General features: G+C 39.2%; 1 protein-coding gene across 1 annotated transcript in view; it reads right to left on the bottom strand.

The window, feature by feature from the left end:
* The window catches only part of LOC107558632 (lysophosphatidylcholine acyltransferase 1), a 31399-nt gene extending 7242 nt beyond the window's left edge, over positions 1 to 24157 (bottom strand). Inside the window, exons 1-5 of the mRNA XM_016242292.1 lie at positions 23825 to 24157; positions 7297 to 7436; positions 6302 to 6516; positions 1456 to 1568; positions 188 to 250 (exon numbers count right to left, since the gene is read on the bottom strand). Of these exons, the coding sequence (XP_016097778.1) occupies positions 188 to 250; positions 1456 to 1568; positions 6302 to 6516; positions 7297 to 7436; positions 23825 to 23938 (645 nt within the window). The 5' untranslated portion in view covers positions 23939 to 24157. The remainder of the gene's footprint in view (positions 1 to 187; positions 251 to 1455; positions 1569 to 6301; positions 6517 to 7296; positions 7437 to 23824) is intronic.
* Between the last annotated feature and the right edge of the window lie 631 nt (positions 24158 to 24788).

The following is a 24788-nucleotide window of genomic DNA, read 5'->3' as shown; positions in this document are numbered from 1 at the left end:
CACACACACACACACACACACACACACTCACACACACACACACTCACTCTCACACACACACACTCTCTCTCTCTCTCACACACACACACTCACACACACTCTCTCTCTCTCTCTCTCACACACACACACACACACACAGACACACACAGACACACACAGACACACACTCACACACATAAACTCACACACCTGGTTTGAATGTGATCAGGCAGGATCTATTGGTGCACGTCCCTTCTGGAAAGATCATTATCTGGAAAACAGAGAGTTTCTGATCAGTTGACAATCATGCATCATTTCACCAAACCAACAGAGTCACACATGAAATGAACCTCACACTTGAGGAACTGATCTAAAGAGAACTACAAACTCACAAAGTCCCCAGTCATACACCCAAGGGACCGCGGATGAAAACTAGCCATTGGCTAAATTCCGTACAATGCATGAAATGGAAACATTTATGTTAAAATTGTACATGGTCCCTTTTCAAATAAAGTAAAAAAATAAAAAAATGTAATTACAGCCATGGGATAGAAAATAATAAAAATGGAAATTGCAACTTTTTAATCTGATACACCACCTTTTTTTTTTCTTTTTTCTCAGAATTGTGACACATCAACTAACATAAGCTCGCAATTCAGAGAAAATAGTCACAACTGTGAGAAAAAAAGTCAGAATTGTGAGATAGTCACAAACACCCTTTTCATTCTGTGGCAGAAGCCATAAATCAGAAGTGCGAAACGTTTTATTTCTTCTTCTCTGAACTGCAAAAGACAAGTCTGAACTGTGAGATACAGATTCAGAATTGCAAGAAAAAAGACCAAATTGTAGAAACAAAAATCTAGTTTTTTTTTGATTATTTTATCCTGCAAGATAAAATACCTAACATACACATGACTGTAATAATTAACCTATAATGTTTACATCTGTAAAACCTCCGCACATCAGTGAAGTGAACATGAAATCATTCCACTGCTCTGATTTGACTGGATGTTCATGTTACAACGAGAAACTAACAGTTTATTACACATATTACAAGGATTGCTTCTTTATTAATTTAATCAAAATGTTTCAAACATGACACATTTTCTTGGGAACAGTGTTTAAATTGATGACCTATTTTTATATTTATTTCCCGGTGTCTTCAATATCACTTTCCATCCTATTTGTATAAAAAAAGTCACTTCCTTAACGCTCCATTATTCTGCAGGAAGTGACATAATTTTAGAGGGAAATCAACAGCTTGAGCATCACTCTCATTACTGAATCTGACTCATTCTGGGATGTTTTGTGCTGTTAGTTTTTGTCTCTCTAAAAAGTCACCGTTTGTTCAAATGACACACATCGGATTGTGAAGACTCAAAAGTTTCACCCGAGTGGATCTGTGCAAGGCTGATACACACCGTTACAGAAAGACTTCCTTAAACGACAATCACATCCGTGTCTCCGTGACGGTACCTGCGGCCACTCTCCTCCTGAATGAGCTCTTCTCTTGATCTCCTCCACCGTCTGCCGTCTGGAGTCCTGATCCGAGCGCGACACGAACACGGGCCGGATGTATTTGATGAGAGCTGAGGAGAGACACAGGTTTCAGAGGCTCACACACTGATGCAGGAACGCAGGCGGACGAAGCTCGTCTAAAGGTCAGGAGCTTCTTTTACTCTCCAGAACATAACCAACATATGACACTATTCAAGCGACACGAATGAGGAATTATCTGTGAGGCGCAGATCAGGGTTTACTGATATAGGGTCAATCTACTCTGGGTCATATTATACACTACATTCAGTTATATATTGCATAAAGAAAATTAAGATGTTTTAGGTGCATTAAGATTCTTCATGTGTAAACATTTTGTTTTTGGATGATTCTTTATTTAACGTACTACATTCAAAAAAAGAAATGAACATTTTCATATAAGCTTCTAATAATCTGCAGAGCAGTGTGGAATCACAAATGATTATTAATACATTTAGAATGGAAAAATAATTGTTTCCAAACACTGTAAATGTATTGCATTATAACTATATCTTGACTTATAATTACACTGCCATTTTGTGGTCAGTATGTTTGAAAGAAACAAATACTTTTATTGATCAAGGATGCATTGGCTATTATTGAGCGCTATAAACACATTTACTATGTGTTTCAGTCATACTGGACACCAGAGGGCGCCTGGCAGAAACTCCACATGTGCATCACAGAAGTAACAGGACTCAGGAAAACCCTATACTCTTTGCTAATATGGACAAAGGCATTGCTATCGCTGTAACGGAGTAAACTGAAGATATAAATGTTTTGAATGATTAAACAAAGACAATAAACACTCGACTGCGACAATGTATAGTTTATCTGTTATTCAAGCCATCTTTGGTATTTTCATCATAATTAAGTACATTTATAATCCATTGCTAATCAACAGTCTTTTTACCATATGTTTTTACAGTATAGAGCATATCTTCTTCCTCATTCTATGACAAGAAGCCACATCAGATCACAAAAGGAAGCAGTTGTGGGGTAAACACTTTATAGTGTTCTCTTGTTGGGCAACAGGTTTAGAAACGCTTCTTGTTGCAAGTCATTACAAGGGAAGTTTAGCTTTAGTAGGGTGGCCGTATTTAAATTTTTCAAAAAAAGGACAGAAGGGGGCGGGGTTCGTGGGCGGGGCTTCGCTTAACAGTATAAGTAGCAAGGTTTTTTTGTTTTGTTTGTTTGCTTATTTTGTTTTTATAATAAATAAAAAGAAAACAAGTAGAAATAATAGAAAAAGAATAGGCAATGCTAGTGTTAGAGGGTCATTTTTAAATAAAAATCAAACAAGTCAATAGAACAGAAAAAGAATAGATAAGGAAAGTGTTAGAAGGTCATTATTTATAATAAATAAAAATAAAATAAGTAGAAAGAATAGAGAATGCTAGTGTTAGAGGCTCTTCTTTCTTTATAACTAAAACAAGTCGTTAGAATAGAAATGGAATAGAGTGCGCAAATGTTAGAGGGTCAAGTTTTTTAATAAAAAAAAAAACGAAGATAAAATTGGAAGTAGCATTAGAATAGAGAGTGCTAGAGTTAGAGGGTCAAATGAAGATGAAAGAGATGTGTTTTCAGCCGATTCTTGAAGATGGTTAAGGACTCAGCTGCTTGGATTGAGCTGGGCAGGTCGTTCCACCAGGAGGGAACAGTTAATGTAAAAGTCCATGAAAGACTGATCATAGGTAGAATGCTAAATGTTTCAATACAAGCATTTCAGTCAAAGGTAATTCATGCAATATTTCAAACCTTTAACCCACTTGGGAAAATCAACCCATGGCAACAATTTAAAAGTAGCCCAATTCTGTGGGAAAAACGTGGACTTGGCAACCCTGCATCCAACAAGAGCTACCGGAGTCCGCTTTGACTGATCATAGGTCGAGAATAAGGAGAGATGACTGACAAGACCATGCTGGAGTGTCTTGTAAGATGTGCTCCCTTTACACAGAGTGCGTGTGATCACGAAATCGAAAGTGAAAGTAAACGGTGCAAACGCTCATTCAAAAATATTGAAATACACCGCATCCTGAGAGCGGCTCCCTGATGCACCAAAATTATATACAATATTAGAATGTTTAAAGGAGTGGACACGAAAATTGCGGGAGCGAAACACATGTTGCGGGAGCCGGCGGCAATGGTCAGAGATTCAGCGGGGATTCAGCAGATTTTTGTAGGTCCAAAAAGAGGACATGTCTGGGGAAAAGAGGATGTTTGGTCACCCAAGCTTTAGGCATTTTAATTTAAGAATGTTTAGCTTAGCTAGCTAACGGTATCTACCTGCTGCCATCACAGCAAGTGCAATTACTGCATTCACGCGCTCCTCTATGCTCTCATTTCCCGAGTTGTGCTTTTAAGTCGGAATGTGAAAACAACATGGACACTCTCGTTACTACAAAGATGTGTTGGATTTGTATTATTAGAGCTTTCCGACTTTCCGAGTTCACGTGCATTTTATCAGTCGGGAAATTATTTTTCACGTGCGGTGCCGGCGATCCTTACGTCCGTTTCAGAGAACAAATATTTCGATCGATCGCTCAAGTATTTAAGTGGTGCCGAAATGAGGCACTGAAATCTGCATTCTGATTCGGTTCTAGTACATACCGGTTACATACAGGTGCATCTCGGTGCCACATCAGTACTGGGTTTCGGTACCCAACCCTAATCGTCTCAATGCTGCATCATGAAGAACTTGTCTAAACCGTGGTTAAATGTGACAAACCCTTCTACAGTTTGCAGTCTGCGGCATTTGTCATCTAAATGACTGGAGTTCATGCGAACGCTGTCATGTGAGCGGCTGCCGCCTGTCAGTCAGACTAATAAACCCTAAAACCATATACACCACAGCTGCTTGAGCAAAACTAATAATAAGCTAGTAGTGTCTTCCTGAAAGAGGAGAGAAAGACACCTGTGTGTTCATTATTATGCAGCTGCAGCCACATCCATTGAGATCCATCAATGTCGCATCAGCTCTCTCTCCCTCTCTAAATATATATACAGTATATACACATTTAGAAATCAACACTTTTATTCAGTAAGGATGCATTAAATTGTTCAAAAGTGACAGTAAAGGCATTTCTAATGTTACAAAAAAATTCAATTTCAAATAAATGCTATTCTTCTGAACTTTCTATTCATCTGTGAATCCTGAAAAATTAAATGCATCACAGTTTCCACACAGGGTTTTAAAGCTCAAATTTAAGACCTTTTCTAAGATCTGCACAAATAAAATGAACACCATATGAGCGGGATAGGGCAATGTCTATAGTTAGTAACATATTAAACTGTAAAATGACTGTAAAAAGCATGATTTACAGTTCAGACACAGTTTTTCACCAAAAGAAAAAGTGTTATAAAATAATAAACTTCACATTTCAGCCTTTACACCATTTTTAAGAAAATAGATTAAGCAAAGGGATAAATTATTATATTAATTTAAACAATTATTATCAATCATTATATTAATTAAATAACATATAAATATATTTTACTTATCTGTTTAAATTTTTATAATGCATTATCTTCTCGTCAATCCACTAGTTCACATTTACAACTCCGTGTAAAAACATGGGTGGTTTTCACATTGGTCTGCACAAAAACAGCAGACAGAGTGATTAAAAAATGCACATTAATTCTCTGCCAGCAGGTGGCGCTGTCAGCACGGCAGAAATACAGCGTTTCACCGGTAACGGCAGCACTTTGTGCAGATCTCATGTTTATTCAATTAAATAAAATAAAGTCTTTTGAAGTTTAATCGTCACATTAAGTTATATCGCAATTCTTGCCTTTACCGCCCAAAATTTAAAACCTCTTGAAATCATAATTAAGACGTTATTGTACCATTTAAGACTATTTATGACCTTAAATTTGATGCAACTAAATTTAAGACTTTTAAGGACTTGCGGAAACCCTGTCCACAAAAATATTGAGCAGAACAACTGTTTTCAACATTGATAATAATCAGAAATATTTCTGTTTTTACTGTATTTCTGATTAAATAAATGCAGCACTGGTGAGCAGAAGATACTTCCTTAAAACACATTTATAAGGGTCAAAGACGAAAAAAAGGGTTAAAGCATAAAAACAATAAGTGTAATACTGCTGTAAATTGTTGTTGTTTCCCCCCTCCAAAGAAAAAAAAGTTCTGTTTAATTTAATTGCAATTTTGTTTTTCCGAGCCAAAAAATACATGTCATACATTTTTCCCTGATTTACAGAAGAGAGCCACTAAAATATCATTCAGTGTAACAATCTTGTCAGGCATACTTACAACAAAAATCAATTTATGACATATTAAAATACTAATTACTTTCACCCCAAATACTAATTAGTTGTAATTTTACATTTTTAAAATTTGCCACTATCCTAGGTTTTGCCCATTTGTCAGTAATCATTTTTTAAAACACATCAAATTTAATAAGCTCCCTTATTTTTTTTTAAATGTATTTTAATATGTACACATCAGAATAAGCATGTTGTTTGAATTTTTACATAAATATTGTGTTACACTGAATGACAATGTAACATTATTTCAACCACATTTTGACATTTTATCCTCCAAAAAACTTATTTGAAACCTTACAAGTAGACACTTTACTTACATTTAATGTGCTTTCTATGGACATAAAATCACTTTTGTAAATGTATTTTGATGCGGACATCTTAACGTCTTTGACCCATATATATTGCTTTTTATAAATCTGCAACATTTTCAAAATGAGGAAAGAAGTGATGAAGATGATGAATGAATGAGAAGAGCAGAACAGAGCAGAGGACTTACTGCCCCACACCGGGATGTCTTTGCTCTCCGCTTTCATCACGATAGAAGCCATGGTCATGGTGACGGGAATGGCGTCGAAGTAGGACGAGTGCGGGCCGAGGGTGAGGATGGCCGCTTCTGCGGGCAGAGCCTGTCTGCCCTTAATGCTGATCCAATGGAAACCGCCGGCAAACCACATGACCCGCATGATGGTCCTCAGCACCACGTCCACCAGCCTGCAGAAGAGCCAGCACATCCACCGTCAGTCAGACCACAGCGCTGGCTTTGTTTGATTAGTGCTATCTGGGCCACATCTATGAGCCGCACCATTCAGAACAAATACAGAGGTTTTCACCAGATGACCTGAACAGCTCTATCTGGAAAGAACTACTCCTACAACGATTAGGGTGAGTTAGTCACTGAGTGCATCTAAACACATGTGTTTTTAAATCAGTGTAAATAAAATGAAAGATGACTCTGAGTGCAAATCATCTTTTTAGTGCTGAATGATTTGGGCGTTTACTTCAGATTCTACAATCCTCCAGACCTATTCAAACAGAGCGCTCTGATGAGGGGTCAAAACAGGACAGAAAATAACCTATTACTTCTGAATTATGATGTTTTTGATGTAAACATCTGGATAACATTACAAGAGGACCTCAGAGAACAGTACAACATTTAAAAAGGCAGTTCACGACCCCTTTAAGGCGGGCCTCGTTTGAAACGCTTTTCTTCTATTTGCATCGGGTGGCAGAAACAGAAGCTGTTCTGCTGTGATTGTGCTGCGCTGCTCTCATACTGAACATCGGATCTCTCAGCAACTTCCTGATTTATGAAATAGAGGATCTGATGTCAAATTCATCACCACAGACAAACTATAAACACTACAGCCAGATGAGTGATGGGAATATGGCAAGACGTGTTGTGAATCTGAGCGAGTAATAAAGGCTCTTTGTCTTGAGCGGTTCTCGCTGTAGTGTTACTGTCAGCTGAAGTGAAGCAGAGCAGCTCTTTACTTTCTCCATAAGCACTGCGGCTCCACCGCTGTCTCGGAGCGGCCCACCGAAGCGATGAAGGCAAACGGCCAGGCCAGCAGCATCATGAACGCCGCTATGAAGAGCCGGATGGGGAAGAGCGTCACCGTCATAAAACCGATCTGCAGAGAGAACACACACACACAAAGCTTTTAAATAAACCATTTCTGCAGATCAGAGACGTGCATGTGTCCTGTTCAAAGCTCACGAGGGTCAAATGGACAGATCAGAGTTCATTACACAATCAATATAAAGTGAAACTTCCTCTCAGCAGTCTTGACAAACACAACCAGAGGCTAGTTTCCAGCAGACCAGCGTTAACCAGCTGCTCACGTCTGCATTTACACTCAGGCCACAGGCCTACGGTTCATCGTGAGGGTGGAACATAATCATTCAAGAATAAATTATGACTAATGAAACAACGTCATAACATCATAGGTGGATTTTAGGGGAAAAAGAAGGATTTAAAAATGAATTAAAAACGTGATGTGTCCCATTTAAGACACTTCAAATGTTAAACAAAGCATGCACAAAGAAGGAAAAGGACACCGTTGCTCCCAATAATATTTAATAATTCATTAAATGTTAAAGAACATTTAATTGATTACTACTTTTAATAACTTTTTCAAATGTTGATAGCATGCATATAAATCACGTTTTAGATACGATGTCAACAACCGCTTAAAAATAGGTGCATTTACTATGTACAGATAAGTGCATATGTATTATGATTATTAGGGGTGCTCCGATTGATGGGCTACCGATAACTATCAGCCGATAATCACGTTGGGATGATTGATCGGCGGTCTCTAAAAAGGCAGATCTCAAAATCCCGATCTCAAGCTGATGACGCCGTCTCTGTCTCTGTCCGGCGCGGGTGAAATCATTATAATGCTGAAGATGAGGTACTCACCTGATATTTCTTCATTAAATAACTTATAAAGTAATTTGAAAACCTTGTGTGAGACGTAATTTCACAAACTCTTTCTCTCTCAAAATGCGCAAATGGCTTTGAATCACCACATCGCGTCTGTCTATAAGCGAGCTGCACGCTGCACAGTTGACACAGGAATTATCACCTGCACAATCGAGACAGTGTCACATCGTCACTATTTTATAAGTTTATATATTGCCAACCCTCTACGGACACCGTGGCAATTGAATCGTCATTGGCTAGTACATTTTTTAGTTTACTCGCCAGACTGAGATACATACATATATATATATATATATAGATATAGTAGTCAACATTTGAAGTGGATCAAAAAAAGTTAATCAACGATGTCCTAAGACAAGAACGCACTTTGGTTTTAGGTTAACTTTGATGAAAGGTTTTGATCCACTTCAGATGTTGATTAGTATATATATATATATATATATATATATATATATATGCCAGTTTTTTAAATCTCTGAAAGTACACTCTTAACATCAGTCAGTCAAGCATTATAATATGATAATCAATATTATTTAATGTTAGAACTTTAGGAATTAGAATTAAAACTAATTTGAAAACCTTGTGTGAGACGTAATTTCACAAACTCTTTCTCTCTCAAAATGCGCAAATGGCTTTGAATCACCACATCGCGTCTGTCTATAAGCGAGCTGCACGCTGCACAGTTGACACAGGAATTATCACCTGCACAATCGAGACAGTGTCACATCGTCACTATTTTATAAGTTTATATATTGCCAACCCTCTACGGACACCGTGGCAATTGAATCGTCATTGGCTAGTACATTTTTTAGTTTACTCGCCAGACTGAGATACATACATATATATATATATATATAGATATAGTAGTCAACATTTGAAGTGGATCAAAAAAAGTTAATCAACGATGTCCTAAGACAAGAACGCACTTTGGTTTTAGGTTAACTTTGATGAAAGGTTTTGATCCACTTCAGATGTTGATTAGTATATATATATATATATATATATATATATATATATATGTTTGTAAAATGCCAGTGCTTTTTTTAAATATCTGAAAGTACACTCTTAACATCAGTCAGTCATGCATTATAATTTGATATATTCTGTGTTTCTGTAAAAAAAAAAAAAAAATCGAATACGAATTCTACTAATAAGAACAATATAAAATGCACTAAGGATTAACGAGCTGCTGGATTCATGAATATTAATCAGGTTGTGTGCGTTCGCTCGAACTGATTTGCTGAAATCACAACAGGGACGATAATAAGTGAGCACCAGCCAATGAGATTGCCGTTTGCGCATTAGCTCCGCCCACTACCGGAGAAACCAGCAGTTCTTAAAAGCAGAAGAATTCCAAAGGAACTCCGTTATTTTGACAGGAAAATACAACAAAGAATATCGTTTACATGTAGTGCATCAATTCTCTCTCTCTGCTTGTGTGTGAGAGAAAGCGTCGGCGAGTCGTGCGCTTCACACTAGAGTTTACGTTACGCCAAACACACAAACACATGAGCGCTGCGCATCCATTCAGCTGAACTGAAAAATATCAGATCGCTTGACGGAGAGAGAAACTCTGAAGCGCTCCGTCAGAGAGTGTTCGGCGAGTAAAAGTATATCTGTGCTAAACTTATACTTAGCCTCCAACTCACACACTGGCGAGTAAAATCTGAGAATTGATTAGCCATTGGCTGATATTAGACATCATTTAGTCGCCCAGAGTGAAGATTTTGGAGACCAGCGCTCATGCACACTCGCAGAGCACACACATAACGCCAGCTTCACATTACTCCATTTGTAGTGCAAACATGGTGCGTATTTTTTCCACGCTCATGTTAATGGATTAAAGCGTTCACTGCACACGGTTGCGGTCCGGCGGTGGAGTAAAGGCATGTTATAATGCTCTCTTTTGTTGGACAACAGGTTTTAGAAACGCTTCTCATTGCAAGTCATTACAAGGGAAGTTTAGCTTTAGCGGTTTAACTGAAGCACGTTTAATGTAGCTAACGGTAGGCTACCTGCTGCAATCACACGCTCATCGGATGCTCTCAAATTGCTGATGAGATCAAGAAGAAAATATCTAGTGGAAAATGAGAATGTTATGTTTATAATGACAATTGTTTTCAATGTTTTGGCAGATGGCCATCTAGCGAAACCCCGCGCCTGATCGTGTCTTCGTCTGATGCCAGTTTGGACAACAGGTTTTAGAAACGCTTCTCATTGCAAGTCATTACAAGGGAAGTATAGCTTTAGCTGTTTAACTGAAGCACGTTTAATGTAGCTAACGGTAGGCTACCTGCTGCAATCACACGCTCATCGGATGCTCTCAAATTGCTGATGAGATCAAGAAGAAAATATCTAGTGGAAAATGAGAATGTTATGTTTATAATGACAATTGTTTTCAATGTTTTGGCAGATGGCCATCTAGCGAAACCCCGCGCCTGATCGTGTCTTCGTCTGATGCCAGTTTGGTAGACATCCTAGACGCCTCTAAGATGAGCTGGGACACAGAACGCATTAACACACACAAACTAAAGCTTCATCGGGCCCTGAACCCGAGATGATCAAACAGAAGCGGCTCTTATCAGCGCAGCTGCGATACAGGATAACAGCGGTCAATATTTGCCTTGCTCTTATCAGCACTCCACTGCATTTGCACACTGATATCTTTCAAAGTGACCAATTAACAGCACTGGAAGACATTCAGGATGCCTTCATGCTTTCCACTGAGCCGCTTTAATTGAGTTGATCAGACCAACAGGCTGCCAAATCCCATATCAGCGAGCAGAGGCGCTAAAAATACAGCGATCTGCTGATTCCCCCAGCTTCACGCAGCCGTGAGCTCCTTCATGATGCTATTCACTCACCTTACAGCTCACACACCATTCTGTAGAGCCCAGAACGAGGGTCTTCCGTCAATCAAGCTGAATATTGCAGCAACATAATATAACTTCTGCATCAATGCGACACTGGAATTTAAACAGCTCAGTAGTCAGTAATGAACAGAGCTGCGTGAAGAACCTCTGCTTTAGTTTGGAAAAACATGATAAAAAAAAATTCCTTGTATTCCTATGAATGGGAGAAACTGAAGTACTTGAGTGTAACATTTTAAAATACTCTGAATCAGACTACAGTTACTTTTTATTAATTACATGAGTACATATTATTCACACAATAGCAATAAATTATTCAGAATTGATTGATTCTGCCTAATTCCTCTTTTCCATCTTGTAAATGTTCCTTTCTAAAATAGCCTACCGCTTATATACATTCAGAAAGTCTTCCAGTTTTGTGGACATTCACACAGAGACCAGTCACTAGTCAGGTGATATAAAACAGACCACACACAGCAGTTGAGCACTGGATTTACAGAAATCACTTCAGTTTTAATATGCGTTTTCTCAGCATTTCAACATTGCATCAGCTACTGATGAACACATTCATTTTTATTATTTTTTTAAATTATTTGGTTATTTAACCACATGTTTTTGGAAGGCTTTCGTCTTTTAAACACATTGAAATTCATGTTTTTTTCTTATTTTCATGTAATGCAGGAATTCCAAAACATTTTTTGTCATCTGAACCTCTTTCAGCTAATATATTTACTTGAAGCGTCCCTGATATTTAAAGGTAATAAGTTAATAATTCAGTAACACATTTGCATGTTCACGGTCCTCTCACGTTGGTTAATGCTCACATGGCATGCAGACAAACAAATCAAATAGTTCATTTTTTAGTAAGTGTTTTAGTTTGATTGATATTATTTTAAATTATTTCTTTTAATTTTACATTTTTATGACTTAATTATTTGCTTTTCGTTTAATTCACAAACCCTCTGCAGTTCCTTCACGAACCCCAGTTTGGGAAACCTTGACATAATGTAATGTTTAATGCACTCATGCTGTCAATAACAATGAATTTAATATATTTTCTTTGCATTGTATATCAATACGGTACACGGTTATCCAATTTAAATCACTGTGATAAACGAGTTTGGACAAAAATAATCAAAAAGTAGTCTGATTATATTACCTAAAATGTGTAACGTAATGGATTACGCCACTAACTACAGCTACAGGTCTGTGGACGATGCAGTAAACATGGGACTGCATTATGTTCTGCAACATCTAGACAGACCAGGGACTTATGTGAGGATCCTGTTCGTGGACTTCAGCTCGGCCTTTAACACTATCATCCCAAACCTCCTCCTGCCCAAACTATCTCAGCTCTCCGTGCCCACCTCCGTCTGTCAGTGGATCAAAACTCCTTCTTCTTCTGTCATGTAATTTGGAATCAGTAACAGATTACGATTTGTAAGTAGATCTAGCCAGCTCTGTTGATGACTTCGGTGAGGAGTTTCATGGACCCGAACACATGGAGCTCAACACCAGCAAGACACGACCTGACCCGGCCACTGACCCGACTTCCCCTCACTCATGTTTCTACTGTCAGAAGAGTCCAGTCCTGCAGGTTTTGCGGTCACCCAAGAACTGAAGAAATCCGGACTGCCAGGACAGGACACTTTCTGTCCAGTCCTGTCATTCTCCAGGTCGGGTCTGGGTTCAGTTCTGCGTCATCACAGCTCACTGTGTGATGTGATGTGTGACAGCCACGACAGAACCTGGACAACAGCTTCTCCAGCAACTAGAAGAGTCAAAACCAGGACAACCACCACCTGTCTGCACTCAGGCCGTGAGCAGCACTTTAGGCCTGCACTTCTGCACAATCTCTAACTAATGTAACAATCATTCAAATAAGCAGTCGACGTTTGGGGTGATTTTGTGCATAAATAATTGCAAAAGAAGCAATGTTTGCAACAAGTACTTGTGTAATACGTATACAAGTAATGTTGTGTATCAAGCAACAACATAAAAAGGGGATGCACCGAATGTCCGGTAACCGAAATGTAAGAATAAGCTAAAACACTGAATAAATTGTACCGAACAATGACCTGACGCGATCAAATAGCAACCAGCGCAGAGTGAGAGGCGCACACTCTTTATTATGCAACAAACTAATAAATGAATTTTTACAAGGCACGTGACAACGCTATACGTGCGGCGTATTCGTAATGAGACTCATTTATAAATCTGCTGTTGTCAACAAAAAGAAGCATTGAGGTCTTCTTGAGCGTTTCCGCCAAAATAAAAGTTGAGAAAAAACAAGAACTCCAACATTCATAAATGTTAGTATTGTAATTTCACGGTTGTTCTGTAAAATAAAATAAAAAGTAAGACAAAAATAATGATAATAATAATTACAACAGCTCTGTTAATACATGTATTATAACATTCACATACAGTGTTCAAATTGGGATCTGTGATATTTTCTAATGTTTTAAAAGAAAAGTCTCTTCTGCTCAGCAAGGCTGCTTTTAATTTTACAGCAAAAATACATGCCTGATTCAAGAAGGGGGTCTGATCGCTAAAAAAAATACTATTTTAGTAACTTATTAATTTTAAGTTAAATTGTGCTTTGTTGGTTTAATGTCGGCTACAATGTTAAATTGTTAAATATTTTTTTAATTGTTGTTTTGTAATTGATTTTTTCTTTGAAATACAAGACAAAACAGTAAAAAGCACATTTTGCTCATTTAATTTGTGCAATGGTGAAAAAAATGGTCAAAATACTTGGGGAAAAAAACGGCCCAGTGTTTTATTTTGTTCAGTTTCGGCTTCGGCCAAGAATTTTCATTTCGGTGCTCCCTATTTTCAAATACTTAAAGGTGCAGTAGGAGATCTTGGAAATGGCCCAGTGTTTTATTTTGTTCAGTTTCGGCTTCGGCCAAGAATTTTCATTTCGTGCATCCCTATTTTCAAATACTTAAAGGTGCAGTAGGAGATCTTGGAAAATGCTAACGTTAGCCTGATAGCACTGAAAGCGAACGTCCCACCCTCCCTGCAACCACCGTCCAAAGCCACGCCCCCGAATGCATTTACGCTCACAGACCAGAATACCAGAGACAACATTACTACAATAGGCTACATCAGCGGTTCCCAGTTTCAGCCCATGTTCCGAAGTGAAGTAAACTTCAACGCTCAGGGAGGAGGGAGCAATGAACACTGTGTAGGGCTTGTATCGATCGGAACACAGTTCATGCACGTAGCTCACTTCTAACGAGCTGGTTATCTGAATCGGGTGTGTTAACTAAGCGAGACGTGCAGTTTCGGCTTCGGCCAAGAATTTTCATTTCGGTGCATCCCTATTTTCAAATACTTAAAGGTGCAGTAGGAGATCTGGGAAAATGCTAACGTTAGCCTGATAGCACTGAAAGCGAACGTCCCACCCTCCCTGCAACCACCGTCCAAAGCCACGCCCCCGAATGCATTTACGCTCACAGACCAGAATACCAGAGACAACATTACTACAATAGGCTACATCAGCGGTTCCCAGTTTCAGCCCATGTTCCGAAGTGAAGTAAACTTCAACGCTCAGTGAGGAGGGAGCAATGAACACTGTGTAGGGCTTGTATCGATCGGAACACAGTTCATGCACGTAGCTCACTTCTAACGAGCTGGTTATCTGAATCGGGTGTGTTAACTAAGCGAGACGTGCAAAATACATGCGCGAGGACAGGAATTGGGAACCACTGGTTTGATTTCAGGGGACCTTTATTGCTTGCTATCGAGATGTGAAGAGACCTTCAACCAGCATAACAAAACATGTTTCTGAAGACAATCACCTACTGCACCTTTAACCATTGAAAAGTATTAAAAAGAGCCTGTGACTCCATTGGATCGTCAGACTCCACCCGCGTTCCTGCGCTCCTGTCTGAATGAAGTTATGCACACACCGTTTGGACACGGTCTCTGCTTGTTTGCAATGCAAGGGTAAATAAAGAACTGGCTGTCTGAACAAGAACAGCACTTGGTTTACTCAAGAAACTCTCTCTCTATGAAGGCTGATGTTTTATGTATTTGAGGAGCAGAAGAGTGTCTTGCGCCGGTTTCAGCGTCACGTCAGCGGCTCCACAGCCACATATTTCTTTACAAAGACAACTATACATTTGTTTTTAGAAGTTAGTCAGTTATAAACGTGAAAGTTTTAAAGTCTTGAAAGTGTGTTAACGCGGGGATTCACATGTAAATGGTAAACAACAAAAACAGCTCCGATCATGTCCTTCCAGTCATACTTCTATATAGAACGTGCTGTTTTTAATAGGTTTTTTTATAATACACCATACTTTAACCCAAACTGAATAATTAAAAACTAATAATTAAGAAAAAACTAAAATAATTAAGTTTAAATGGGTAAATCTTCTCTACAAATCGGTTGAGATGCCAAACAATTGTAGTAGGAGTTTATATGAATGTAACTCTGAGGGTGTAACTGACTGTCTTTAGAAAAGTTTGTGGTATTTCTTTTCATCTTGCCTCTGAACAATGCACATTAAAGTAGTGTTCATAAGTGCAGCGCTGCTTTGTTTACAGCGGTAAACACTGTATCATTGATGCTCATGAGCGCCACCTGCTGGCAGAGAGTGAATCTGTGTCTCATTCAGCTCGTCTGCTGTTTCCTTCAGATATGTTTTACGTAGTATAGTTTCACAAAACTAAAGTCAGACCATTCAGGTTTTTTTTCTTCAAATTTTGAAATTATAGTCTAATTTAGCTTAGAAACTGCTCATGTTGCATGTATGCTGCATCTGTGTTTGGATCGTGATTAAAATCCAGTGGTTGCGTCTAGTTTTAAATGGAAAGAGCACAGACAAAGCCTTAGTTTGTTTATATGAAGAGATTGATTTGATCTGTGTAACTTGTTTGATTTGGGGTTTGTTTTAAAATTTCTATTTAGTTTTGTTATATTTTAATTTCACAAAGAAACGTGCAGCAATATCCTAATAAAACAACACCTTTTCATTCACTGTATGTCTTCAATCTCATTTTGTTAAAAAAAACAATCATGAGAAAATCATGTGAATTGAATCTTTATATGAATGTAACTCTGAGGGTGTAACTGACTGTCTTTAGAAAAGTTTGTGGTATTTCTTTTCATCTTGCCTCTGAACAATGCACATTAAAGTAGTGTTCATAAGTGCAGCGCTGCTTTGTTTACAGCGGTAAACACTGTATCATTGATGCTCATGAGCGCCACCTGCTGGCAGAGAGTGAATCTGTGTCTCATTCAGCTCGTCTGCTGTTTCCTTCAGATATGTTTTACGTAGTATAGTTTCACAAAACTAAATTCAGACCATTCAGGTTTTTTTTCTTCAAATTTGGAAATTATACAGTCTAATTTAGCTTAGAAACTGCTCATGTTGCATGTATGCTGCATCTGTGTTTGGATCGTGATTAAAATCCAGTGGTTGCGTCTAGTTTTAAATGGAAAGAGCACAGACAAAGCCTTAGTTTGTTTATATGAAGAGATTGATTTGATCTGTGTAACTTGTTTGATTTGGGGTTTGTTTTAAAATTTCTATTTAGTTTTGTTATATTTTAATTTCACAAAGAAACGTGCAGCAATATCCTAATAAAACAACACCTTTTCATTCACTGTATGTCTTCAATCTCATTTTGTTAAAAAAAACAATCATGAGAAAATCATGTGAATTGAATCGTGAGTTGAGTGAATCATTACATCCCTAGCTTTATGTAACTATGCTACATAAAACATAACTACACGAGACAGAAACAGCAGAAGCTCTGAATGAGACGCAGATTCACTCTCTGCCAGCAGGTGGCGCCTATAGAACAGCAGATACAGAGTTTCCTTGGTTACTGCTGTAAAGAAAGCAGCGCTGCGCTTATAAACACTACTTTAATATGCATTATACAGAGGCAAGACGAAAAGAAAATACCATCTAAACTTTTCTGAAGACAGTCAGTTCCCCTAGAGATACATTCATATAAACCCACACTCTCAATTCAGTACTTAGGATTTTCATCCAATATTTCACGCATCGTGAATAGTGAGCAAACCATTGACATTTCAAAATGTTTCAAAACAGTTATGACGTAACAAAGCCTGGTTTACTGAAATCACGTGACTCTGGCGGTTTGATACGTGCTCCGAACCACCGTTTCCAAACAAATGATTCACAGAAGTTTCGAAGCTTCACGAAGCAGCGCTTCAAAAGTGCCCATCACTAATATGAGCAGCCAATGAGCTTCCTCCGAGTCACAACAGCCATCGCGGAACAGAAAACACAGACAGACAGCGCTGGAAGCAGCAAATGCTTACCATCAGATCTCATTATTCAGTGGAAAACTAATAGAAATTATGATTGTCTAAAGAAATATGAAGTAAATGTGCAAATTAGATCAATATGTCTCCAAGTATGCACACTTTTTGACTATAAGCCCTTATTGACGCTGTTCAGTGCAGCTCTGAACACAAATGAACCGCAGCAGACCTGACTGAATATGAATGCATGTTGTTATTCTATTCAAAATATCATAAATTATCGATTATTTTGCACTCCTGACATAAATAGAGAAATTACTGTCCCTGCAACTGAGTTTTATCATAACAGTGTTCAAATATCGAAGCTGGAGTCTAATCTTTCTAACGATGCACAGTTTGTGCAGATCTAGTAAGAGTGTGGCGTTTTAATGTGCTGCGAATCTTTCGATCTTTGCAGGCTAAGTTAACAGTTAACTCTCAATTCACGATGCCGTCTGCATTGCATAGGCACTTGTAAAACATTAAAAACCGGTATGCCGTTTAAAAAAAAAAAACATACCGGTTTACCGTACATGCTTATAACTTTAAATAGGAAAACATACAAGAAAAGTCGTCACTCTGTTGTAATGTGAACTGAAGTCTGATGATGTAGCTAAAACATCATGTGCTTTTATTTCTTGGTGATCTTATTAAATGTTTGCCGTCTTTTTTGTATGTTTTTTGTACTGCACAGAGCAATCTGTTTGATTGCTTGGTCCGAACCAGAGTTCGATCGTCCCGCTGGATTGTGTTAACATTAACACTATATTTGTTGCTAGGTATCAGTGATGCAGGAGAAGGTGGTGAAATGCACAGCGTTTCTCGGGTCTGTTTTATACGTTGTAGACCATCAGAGCACTACGGATGCCCACCCAGATTCAGAAAACAGCATTCACATCATCCAAACCCTGATGTCAAATGCACCCAAAATATCAGAAGGGAAGTAATGCGCTCAACGAACTCGAGCACTTCTCAACAAACATGGTAAACAGCTGTTTCTGAGAACTGAATTCTGTCATCAGAGTTTCAGCAAAAGACTCAAACCTATCCCACACAAGTGAAGAAAAACCTAGTCATGCCCTTTGGATCAAGCAAATCACAGAGTTTCCATTTACAGTGTCTCCATTCACTCTTCTCAAGAGATCTGCTGGAAAACAACAGGACTGCCGGAAGCAGAGCAGATCTGGAGTTAAATCAGGCTCAGTTCACAATCTGAGCGCAGGAAGACTTTCACTCGGAGGAACGTCTAGCTGAACAACAATACAACTGACAGCCTGTTGCGAGCATCACCTTAAGACTGGAACACACTGGTCATGAGGACATTACAATCTGAATCATCTCAGTGATGGAAGGACTGAGCGTTAGGCATGACAAGAAAGCTAAAAGATCATCATTAAAATACAGCCAGTGTGGAACTACGTGACAGAAACCTCATTCTCACACGGCTGCAAAATATAGCCTCGAGACAAGAGTCGAACCAGCTCTATTATAAGCAAGACTGCTGGACATTACTGTGCATCAGCATTTAGATCAACGTAAGATCAAAATATGCTTTGTTGAATGATTATTAGTAGAAAGCACAGCCTAAATCTGAGAAACTAAATGTGTGTTGTTGTGAGCGTGATGAAAGTGTCTCGAGCCGTGAACGGTTCAGACCGAATTGGTGAACTGGTCTCAATCTATTTTCAGGAGACACGGGTATTCATTTGAATATGAAAGCAACACGACAAATACACAGAGTACATTTATAAAGAACTTTACATGCATTTCAAACTGCATTTTTGAAAGAGATTCTTTATTTATCTTAGCCACTTTTATCACCGACTCAAGATTATCTGTAAATAAGTTACATTTTAGTCACACAAAGCGATCCTATAATTTCAGAAAACCTACTATATATAGGCTAATTTATGGTGCTTTTTATATATTTTGGAGTTTGGCTATTTAATTGTGGATGAACCACCCTTTTAAAACAAGACAGCGGCAGATGACTGAACCTCTCGGGAAAACGATGCTAATGGAGCAACTTGCTTTAATTTAGCACTCAGCATTAATGACAGATGAAACAAAGACTAGGACACAGACCGCAGTTGCTTCTGCGTCTACGCCATCTCTAAACATGTTAAGTATTATATCATAACAATTCCTCAAGGAGGATGGAGCAACTTGCTTTAATTTAGCACTTAAACACTCAGCATTAATGACAGATGAAACAAAGACTAGGACACAGACCGCAGTTGCTTCTGCGTTTACGCCATCTCTAAACATGTTAAGTATTATATCATAACAATTCCTCAAGGAGCCGATTTGCATTCACATAATAATCGAATGCAAACACTCCACCGAGCTGAGTAAGCAGAATGAAAGCACACAATTAGACAAAAAACTGCTGCGTTTGCGCTACCAATGGCTCCAAAAGACTTTCACGCAAACAGCATCGGTTTCATAAATCATAACACCTACTGCAGAAATGTTGCTTTTCAAACATGCGATGGCCTCTCAGTGGCGAACGTGTCTGAAAACATGTGGATCTGTGGTTATAAATGGATGTGACAGGACCGAACCCGTCTCGGGGTCAAAGGTCTGTCCAACACAAACGTGATGCACAAGACTTCAGATACTTGGGTCATCTTGGTGTCTGATCATTCAAAACGCTTTCCGTCGTTTTGACATGTATGGACAATTATCTCTACCAACATTCTCACAGTAAAGGATGCTAATAAAGATTAAAAGTGAATAAAATAAAGTTTTAAAGCAGCCCTTGCAAAAACAGACCTTTACATGTGCTGATGCAGACAGACCGACTGACCTCATTACCATGAGATTCAGCAGACGCGTATGCAATAATGCACATATGCTGCAAACATGAGCACCGTTACAGCTAGTATCATTTCTGAGATCTAACCGTTTTACCATACTTTAGTGAGTTTTGATTCTCTGTGTGAACACGGCATTTATTTGAAGTCAGGAATGTTTATCTAAAGAGATATATTAGATCCGAGTAGGGATGTAACGATGCACCGCGAGCCGGTTGAACATCTACACAAATATGCAACGATTCCAATCTAAACTGTCCATGCTGCATGTTTGGATCATGATTAAAATCCAGTGGTTGCTCTAATTTTAAATGGAAAGAGCACAGGCAAAGCCTTAGTTTATATGAAGAGATTTCTGTTATTTGTAGTATTTATTTGACTTTTAAAATTTCAATTTAGTTGTTATTCTACATATTTGAATTTCACGAAGAAATGTACAGCATTTTCTCCAAGCAATAATAAAAGGACATCTTTTCACTTATAATGTTTTACCATACTTTAGTGAGTTTTGATTCTCTGTGTGAACACGGCATTTATTGAAGTCAGGAATGTTTATCTAAAGAGATATATTAGATCCGAGTAGGGATGTAACGATGCACCGCGAGCCGGTTGAACATCTACACAAATATGCAACGATTCCAATCTAAACTGTCCATGCTGCATGTTTGGATCATGATTAAAATCCAGTGGTTGCTCTAATTTTAAATGGAAAGAGCACAGACAAAGCCTTAGTTTATAGGAAGAGATTTCTGTTATTTGTAGTATTTATTTGACTTTTAAAATTTCAATTTAGTTGTTATTCTACATATTTGAATTTCACGAAGAAATGTACAGCATTTTCTCCAAGCAATAATAAAAGGACATCTTTTCACTTATAATTGGTCTTAAATCTTATTTTGTTAAAAAAAACAAAATCTTGAGAAAATCGTATTGTGAAATCAGTATCGTGAATTGTACCGCATTCTGCTAAATATGTAACTGATCTTGAAAAACTATGCATTTAATTAGAAAAAAAATGTAACAAGCATTCTGACATGCAGTTTCAGACTTCGCTTGGAAAACTGTAACTAGAAGTTTATTTCTAGAGGCCTCCATGAACACACATGAGCTCATCTTCACCCTGCAAAGCTGATTATCAGTCGAGCAGCTGCTGTCTCTCTGCAGAAACCACACATCCACCGCTCCATCAGACAACAGATCCAACGCTAGACACTACGAGCCATATACATGATATAGAGTACAAACAAAATAGATCACCACTCCCGGCTGCTGGAACGATCTTCCCACCTCTATCCGGAATGCTGAATCCCTGACAATTTTCAAGCGACAGCTGAAAACTCATCTCTTTCAAAGCTACTTGACTTCATCATATAAAAGAAAAAAAAAAAAACTCTCTCTTTACTTATTCCTTCTCTTTCTAGCTTGTACTTATTTGAACAATGTCTAGAAACTTGGTATTAGAAGCACTTCCTGTCTCTGTTTGTCTCTTTAAGAAGAATCGCTTTATGTATACCTGCAAAATGACTCAAATGTAAATGTAGACGGACAGACAGATAGACAGACAGACAGACGGACAGACAGGGACAGACAGACAGACAGAGACAGACACTCTGTTTGTCTCATTAAGAAGAATCGCTTTATGTATACCTGCAAAACAGACAGACAGACAGACAGACAGACGGACAGATGGACAGACAGACAGACAGACAGATAGGGACAGACAGACAGACAGACAGGGACAGACAGACGGACAGATAGGGACAGACAGACAGACAGACAGACAGACAGACAGACAGAGACAGACAGACGGACAGATAGGGACAGACAGACAGACAGACAGACAGACGGACAGATGGACAGACAGACAGACAGACAGATAGGGACAGACAGACAGACAGACAGGGACAGACAGACAGACAGACAGACGGACAGACAGGGACAGACAGACAGGGACAGACAGACAGACAGACAGATATAGACGGACGGACGGACAGATGACAGACAGATGGATAGACGGACAGACAGACAGACATATAGACAGACAGATAGATAGACAGATAGATAGACTTAGAGCTGCTTTACAGCAGAATGTGAATTTGATACTATTTTGAAGCTGCTGTGAAAAAATCTATATTGTATAAGGCACATTAGAAATGAAGTTGACTTTCTGACTTGGCTTTTATACATATGACAGACAGACAGACAGACAGACAGACAGACAGACAGACAGACAGACAGACAGAGACAGACAGACAGACAGACAGACAGACAGACAGACAGACAGACAGGGACGGACAGACGGACGGACGGACGGACAGACAGATATAGACGGACGGACGGACAGACGACAGACAGATGGATAGACGGACAGACAGACAGACATATAGACAGACAGATAGATAGACAGATAGATAGATAGATAGATAGATAGAATGACAGACAGAATCAATGACAGAGAACGAACGACAGACAGCATAATACAGCCAGACAGACAGCTAGGACAACAGAGCGACAGACAGACAGACAGAGGACGAACACAGCAAATGAACCACAGACAGACAGAATAAATGACAAATAGAACAAAACGACTGACAGACAGACAGAATGAACAAATGACAAAAAGAACGAACAGATAACAGACAAAATGAAAAAAAGACAGACAGAACGTACAAAAGACAGACAGAACAAATAACAGACAGAAGGAATAACATACAGAACAAACAAATAACAGACAGAACGAACAGAATGAATGAATGAGTGACAGACAGAAACAACAGACCGAAAGAATGAACAAAAGACAGACAGAACAAACAAATAACAGACAGAATGAACAAAAGACAAAATGAATGAGCGACAGACAGAAACAACAGACCGAAAGAATGAACAAATAAAAGAGAATGAACAAACGGACAGAACAAACGAATAACAGACAGAAACTAGAATGAATGAATCAGCGACAGAAACAACAGACAGAATGACAAGACAGACAGAACGTACAAAAGACAGACAGAACAAATAACAGACAGAAGGAATAACATACAGAACGAACAAATAACAGACAGAACGAACAGAATGAATGAATGAGTGACAGACAGAAACAACAGACCGAAAGAATGAACAAAAGACAGACAGAACAAACATATAACATACAGAACAAACAAATAACAGACAGAATGAACAAAAGACAAAATGAATGAGCGACAGACAGAAACAACAGACCGAAAGAACGAACAAATAAAAGAGAATGAACAAACGGACAGAACAAACGAATAACAGACAGAAACTAGAATGAATGAATCAGCGACAGAAACAACAGACAGAATGACAGACAGAACTAAAGACAGAGAGAAGGACAGACAGAGAGAGAGAATGAACAAAAGACAGACACAGAATGAGAGACAGACAGAACAAGTAACAAGTAGCTCCAGCTCGTCGCGTCAGATAAAAGGCCGCAGCGGCTCGCGCCTGACTCCTCGATCCTGATAGGCTCTTCCAGCCCGAGTGAGTGCAACATGTAGCACAGGAAGGAAACTCTGACTCGAGCAGGCCGGAGCGGAGCATCTCACGGCCTACAGCAGCATCCACACACGCCACGTACCTGCAGCTTCTGCGCCGTCGTGAACCGTAGGTCGTGCACGAACGGGTTCCTGAACGGAGGAGGCAGCTCGCGCTTCTCCTGTCCGTCCGCATGTGTGCTCTCGATCAGCCTCATCCTCGACGAACCCCGGTCAATTCAAGCCACCAGAGCGCCGTTATGTCCGCCTCTGCGTCCGGTAGGCCTGCGGATTCCGCTCGAGCGCGTTATTATCTAGCAGTCCCGGAGCTCGAGGAGGGCTGAGGGATTAGGCGGATCATGTATTTGACGCAGCAGCGGCAGCAGTCAGTCTCAGTCCCGCTGGATGTCATGGAGGGGCAGAATCCTGCCGGCGGTGCGCATGCGCGGGGCTGCTCCTCCTCCGCTCATGCCATAAGATGCTCCGCTCTGATGCTCTGCGCATGCGCGCATCCTCCGTCCGCTCCGGTGGGACAGGGCGGCATAAACGGGCTGCTGGAACCCCAACAACTGGCCTTCTCCTGAAGGGGGCGCGCTGGTGCCCAGAAACACATCCCAGGAGTTCTCTCTCTCTCTCTCTCTCTCTTAATGAAGACATTTTGCGCTAAAAAGTTTCAATAGTTTAACTGTATTCCGTTCGAGGATTAGTATCTGACAAAAAAATGGAAATTCGGCCCTGAAATGTCCCTAAAATTGATTTTGAAATGAGGAGAAAGCCTGATCTTGTAATCACAAACGGCTGTGATTGGTCGATCCTGACCGTATCACGTGACAGCTCCTGCTAGTGGCAATTCTATATAATTCTAGGGGGGAATAAAAAGAGGGCATGCATTATATTGACCCATACCAATTAGTGGACACAAAACCCTGTCTGCTGTTTTCACACACTTCTTCAATTCTAATACAGTTTGCTGGCATGACATTGGCTCTTAAGGCTCTTTCTGTTTCCATGGATCTGAAAAGCTGATGTTCTGTACTGTAGTTCAGAGAGAGACACGCCAATAAAAAT

This window comes from Sinocyclocheilus grahami, unplaced genomic scaffold, assembly GCF_001515645.1.
Source record: "Sinocyclocheilus grahami isolate Dianchi unplaced genomic scaffold, SAMN03320097.WGS_v1.1 scaffold654.1, whole genome shotgun sequence".
In the NCBI taxonomy this organism is placed as follows: Eukaryota; Metazoa; Chordata; class Actinopteri; order Cypriniformes; family Cyprinidae; genus Sinocyclocheilus; species Sinocyclocheilus grahami.
Note: the sequence above shows the minus strand (reverse complement) of the source record. Positions and strands in the feature narration are given on the sequence as shown.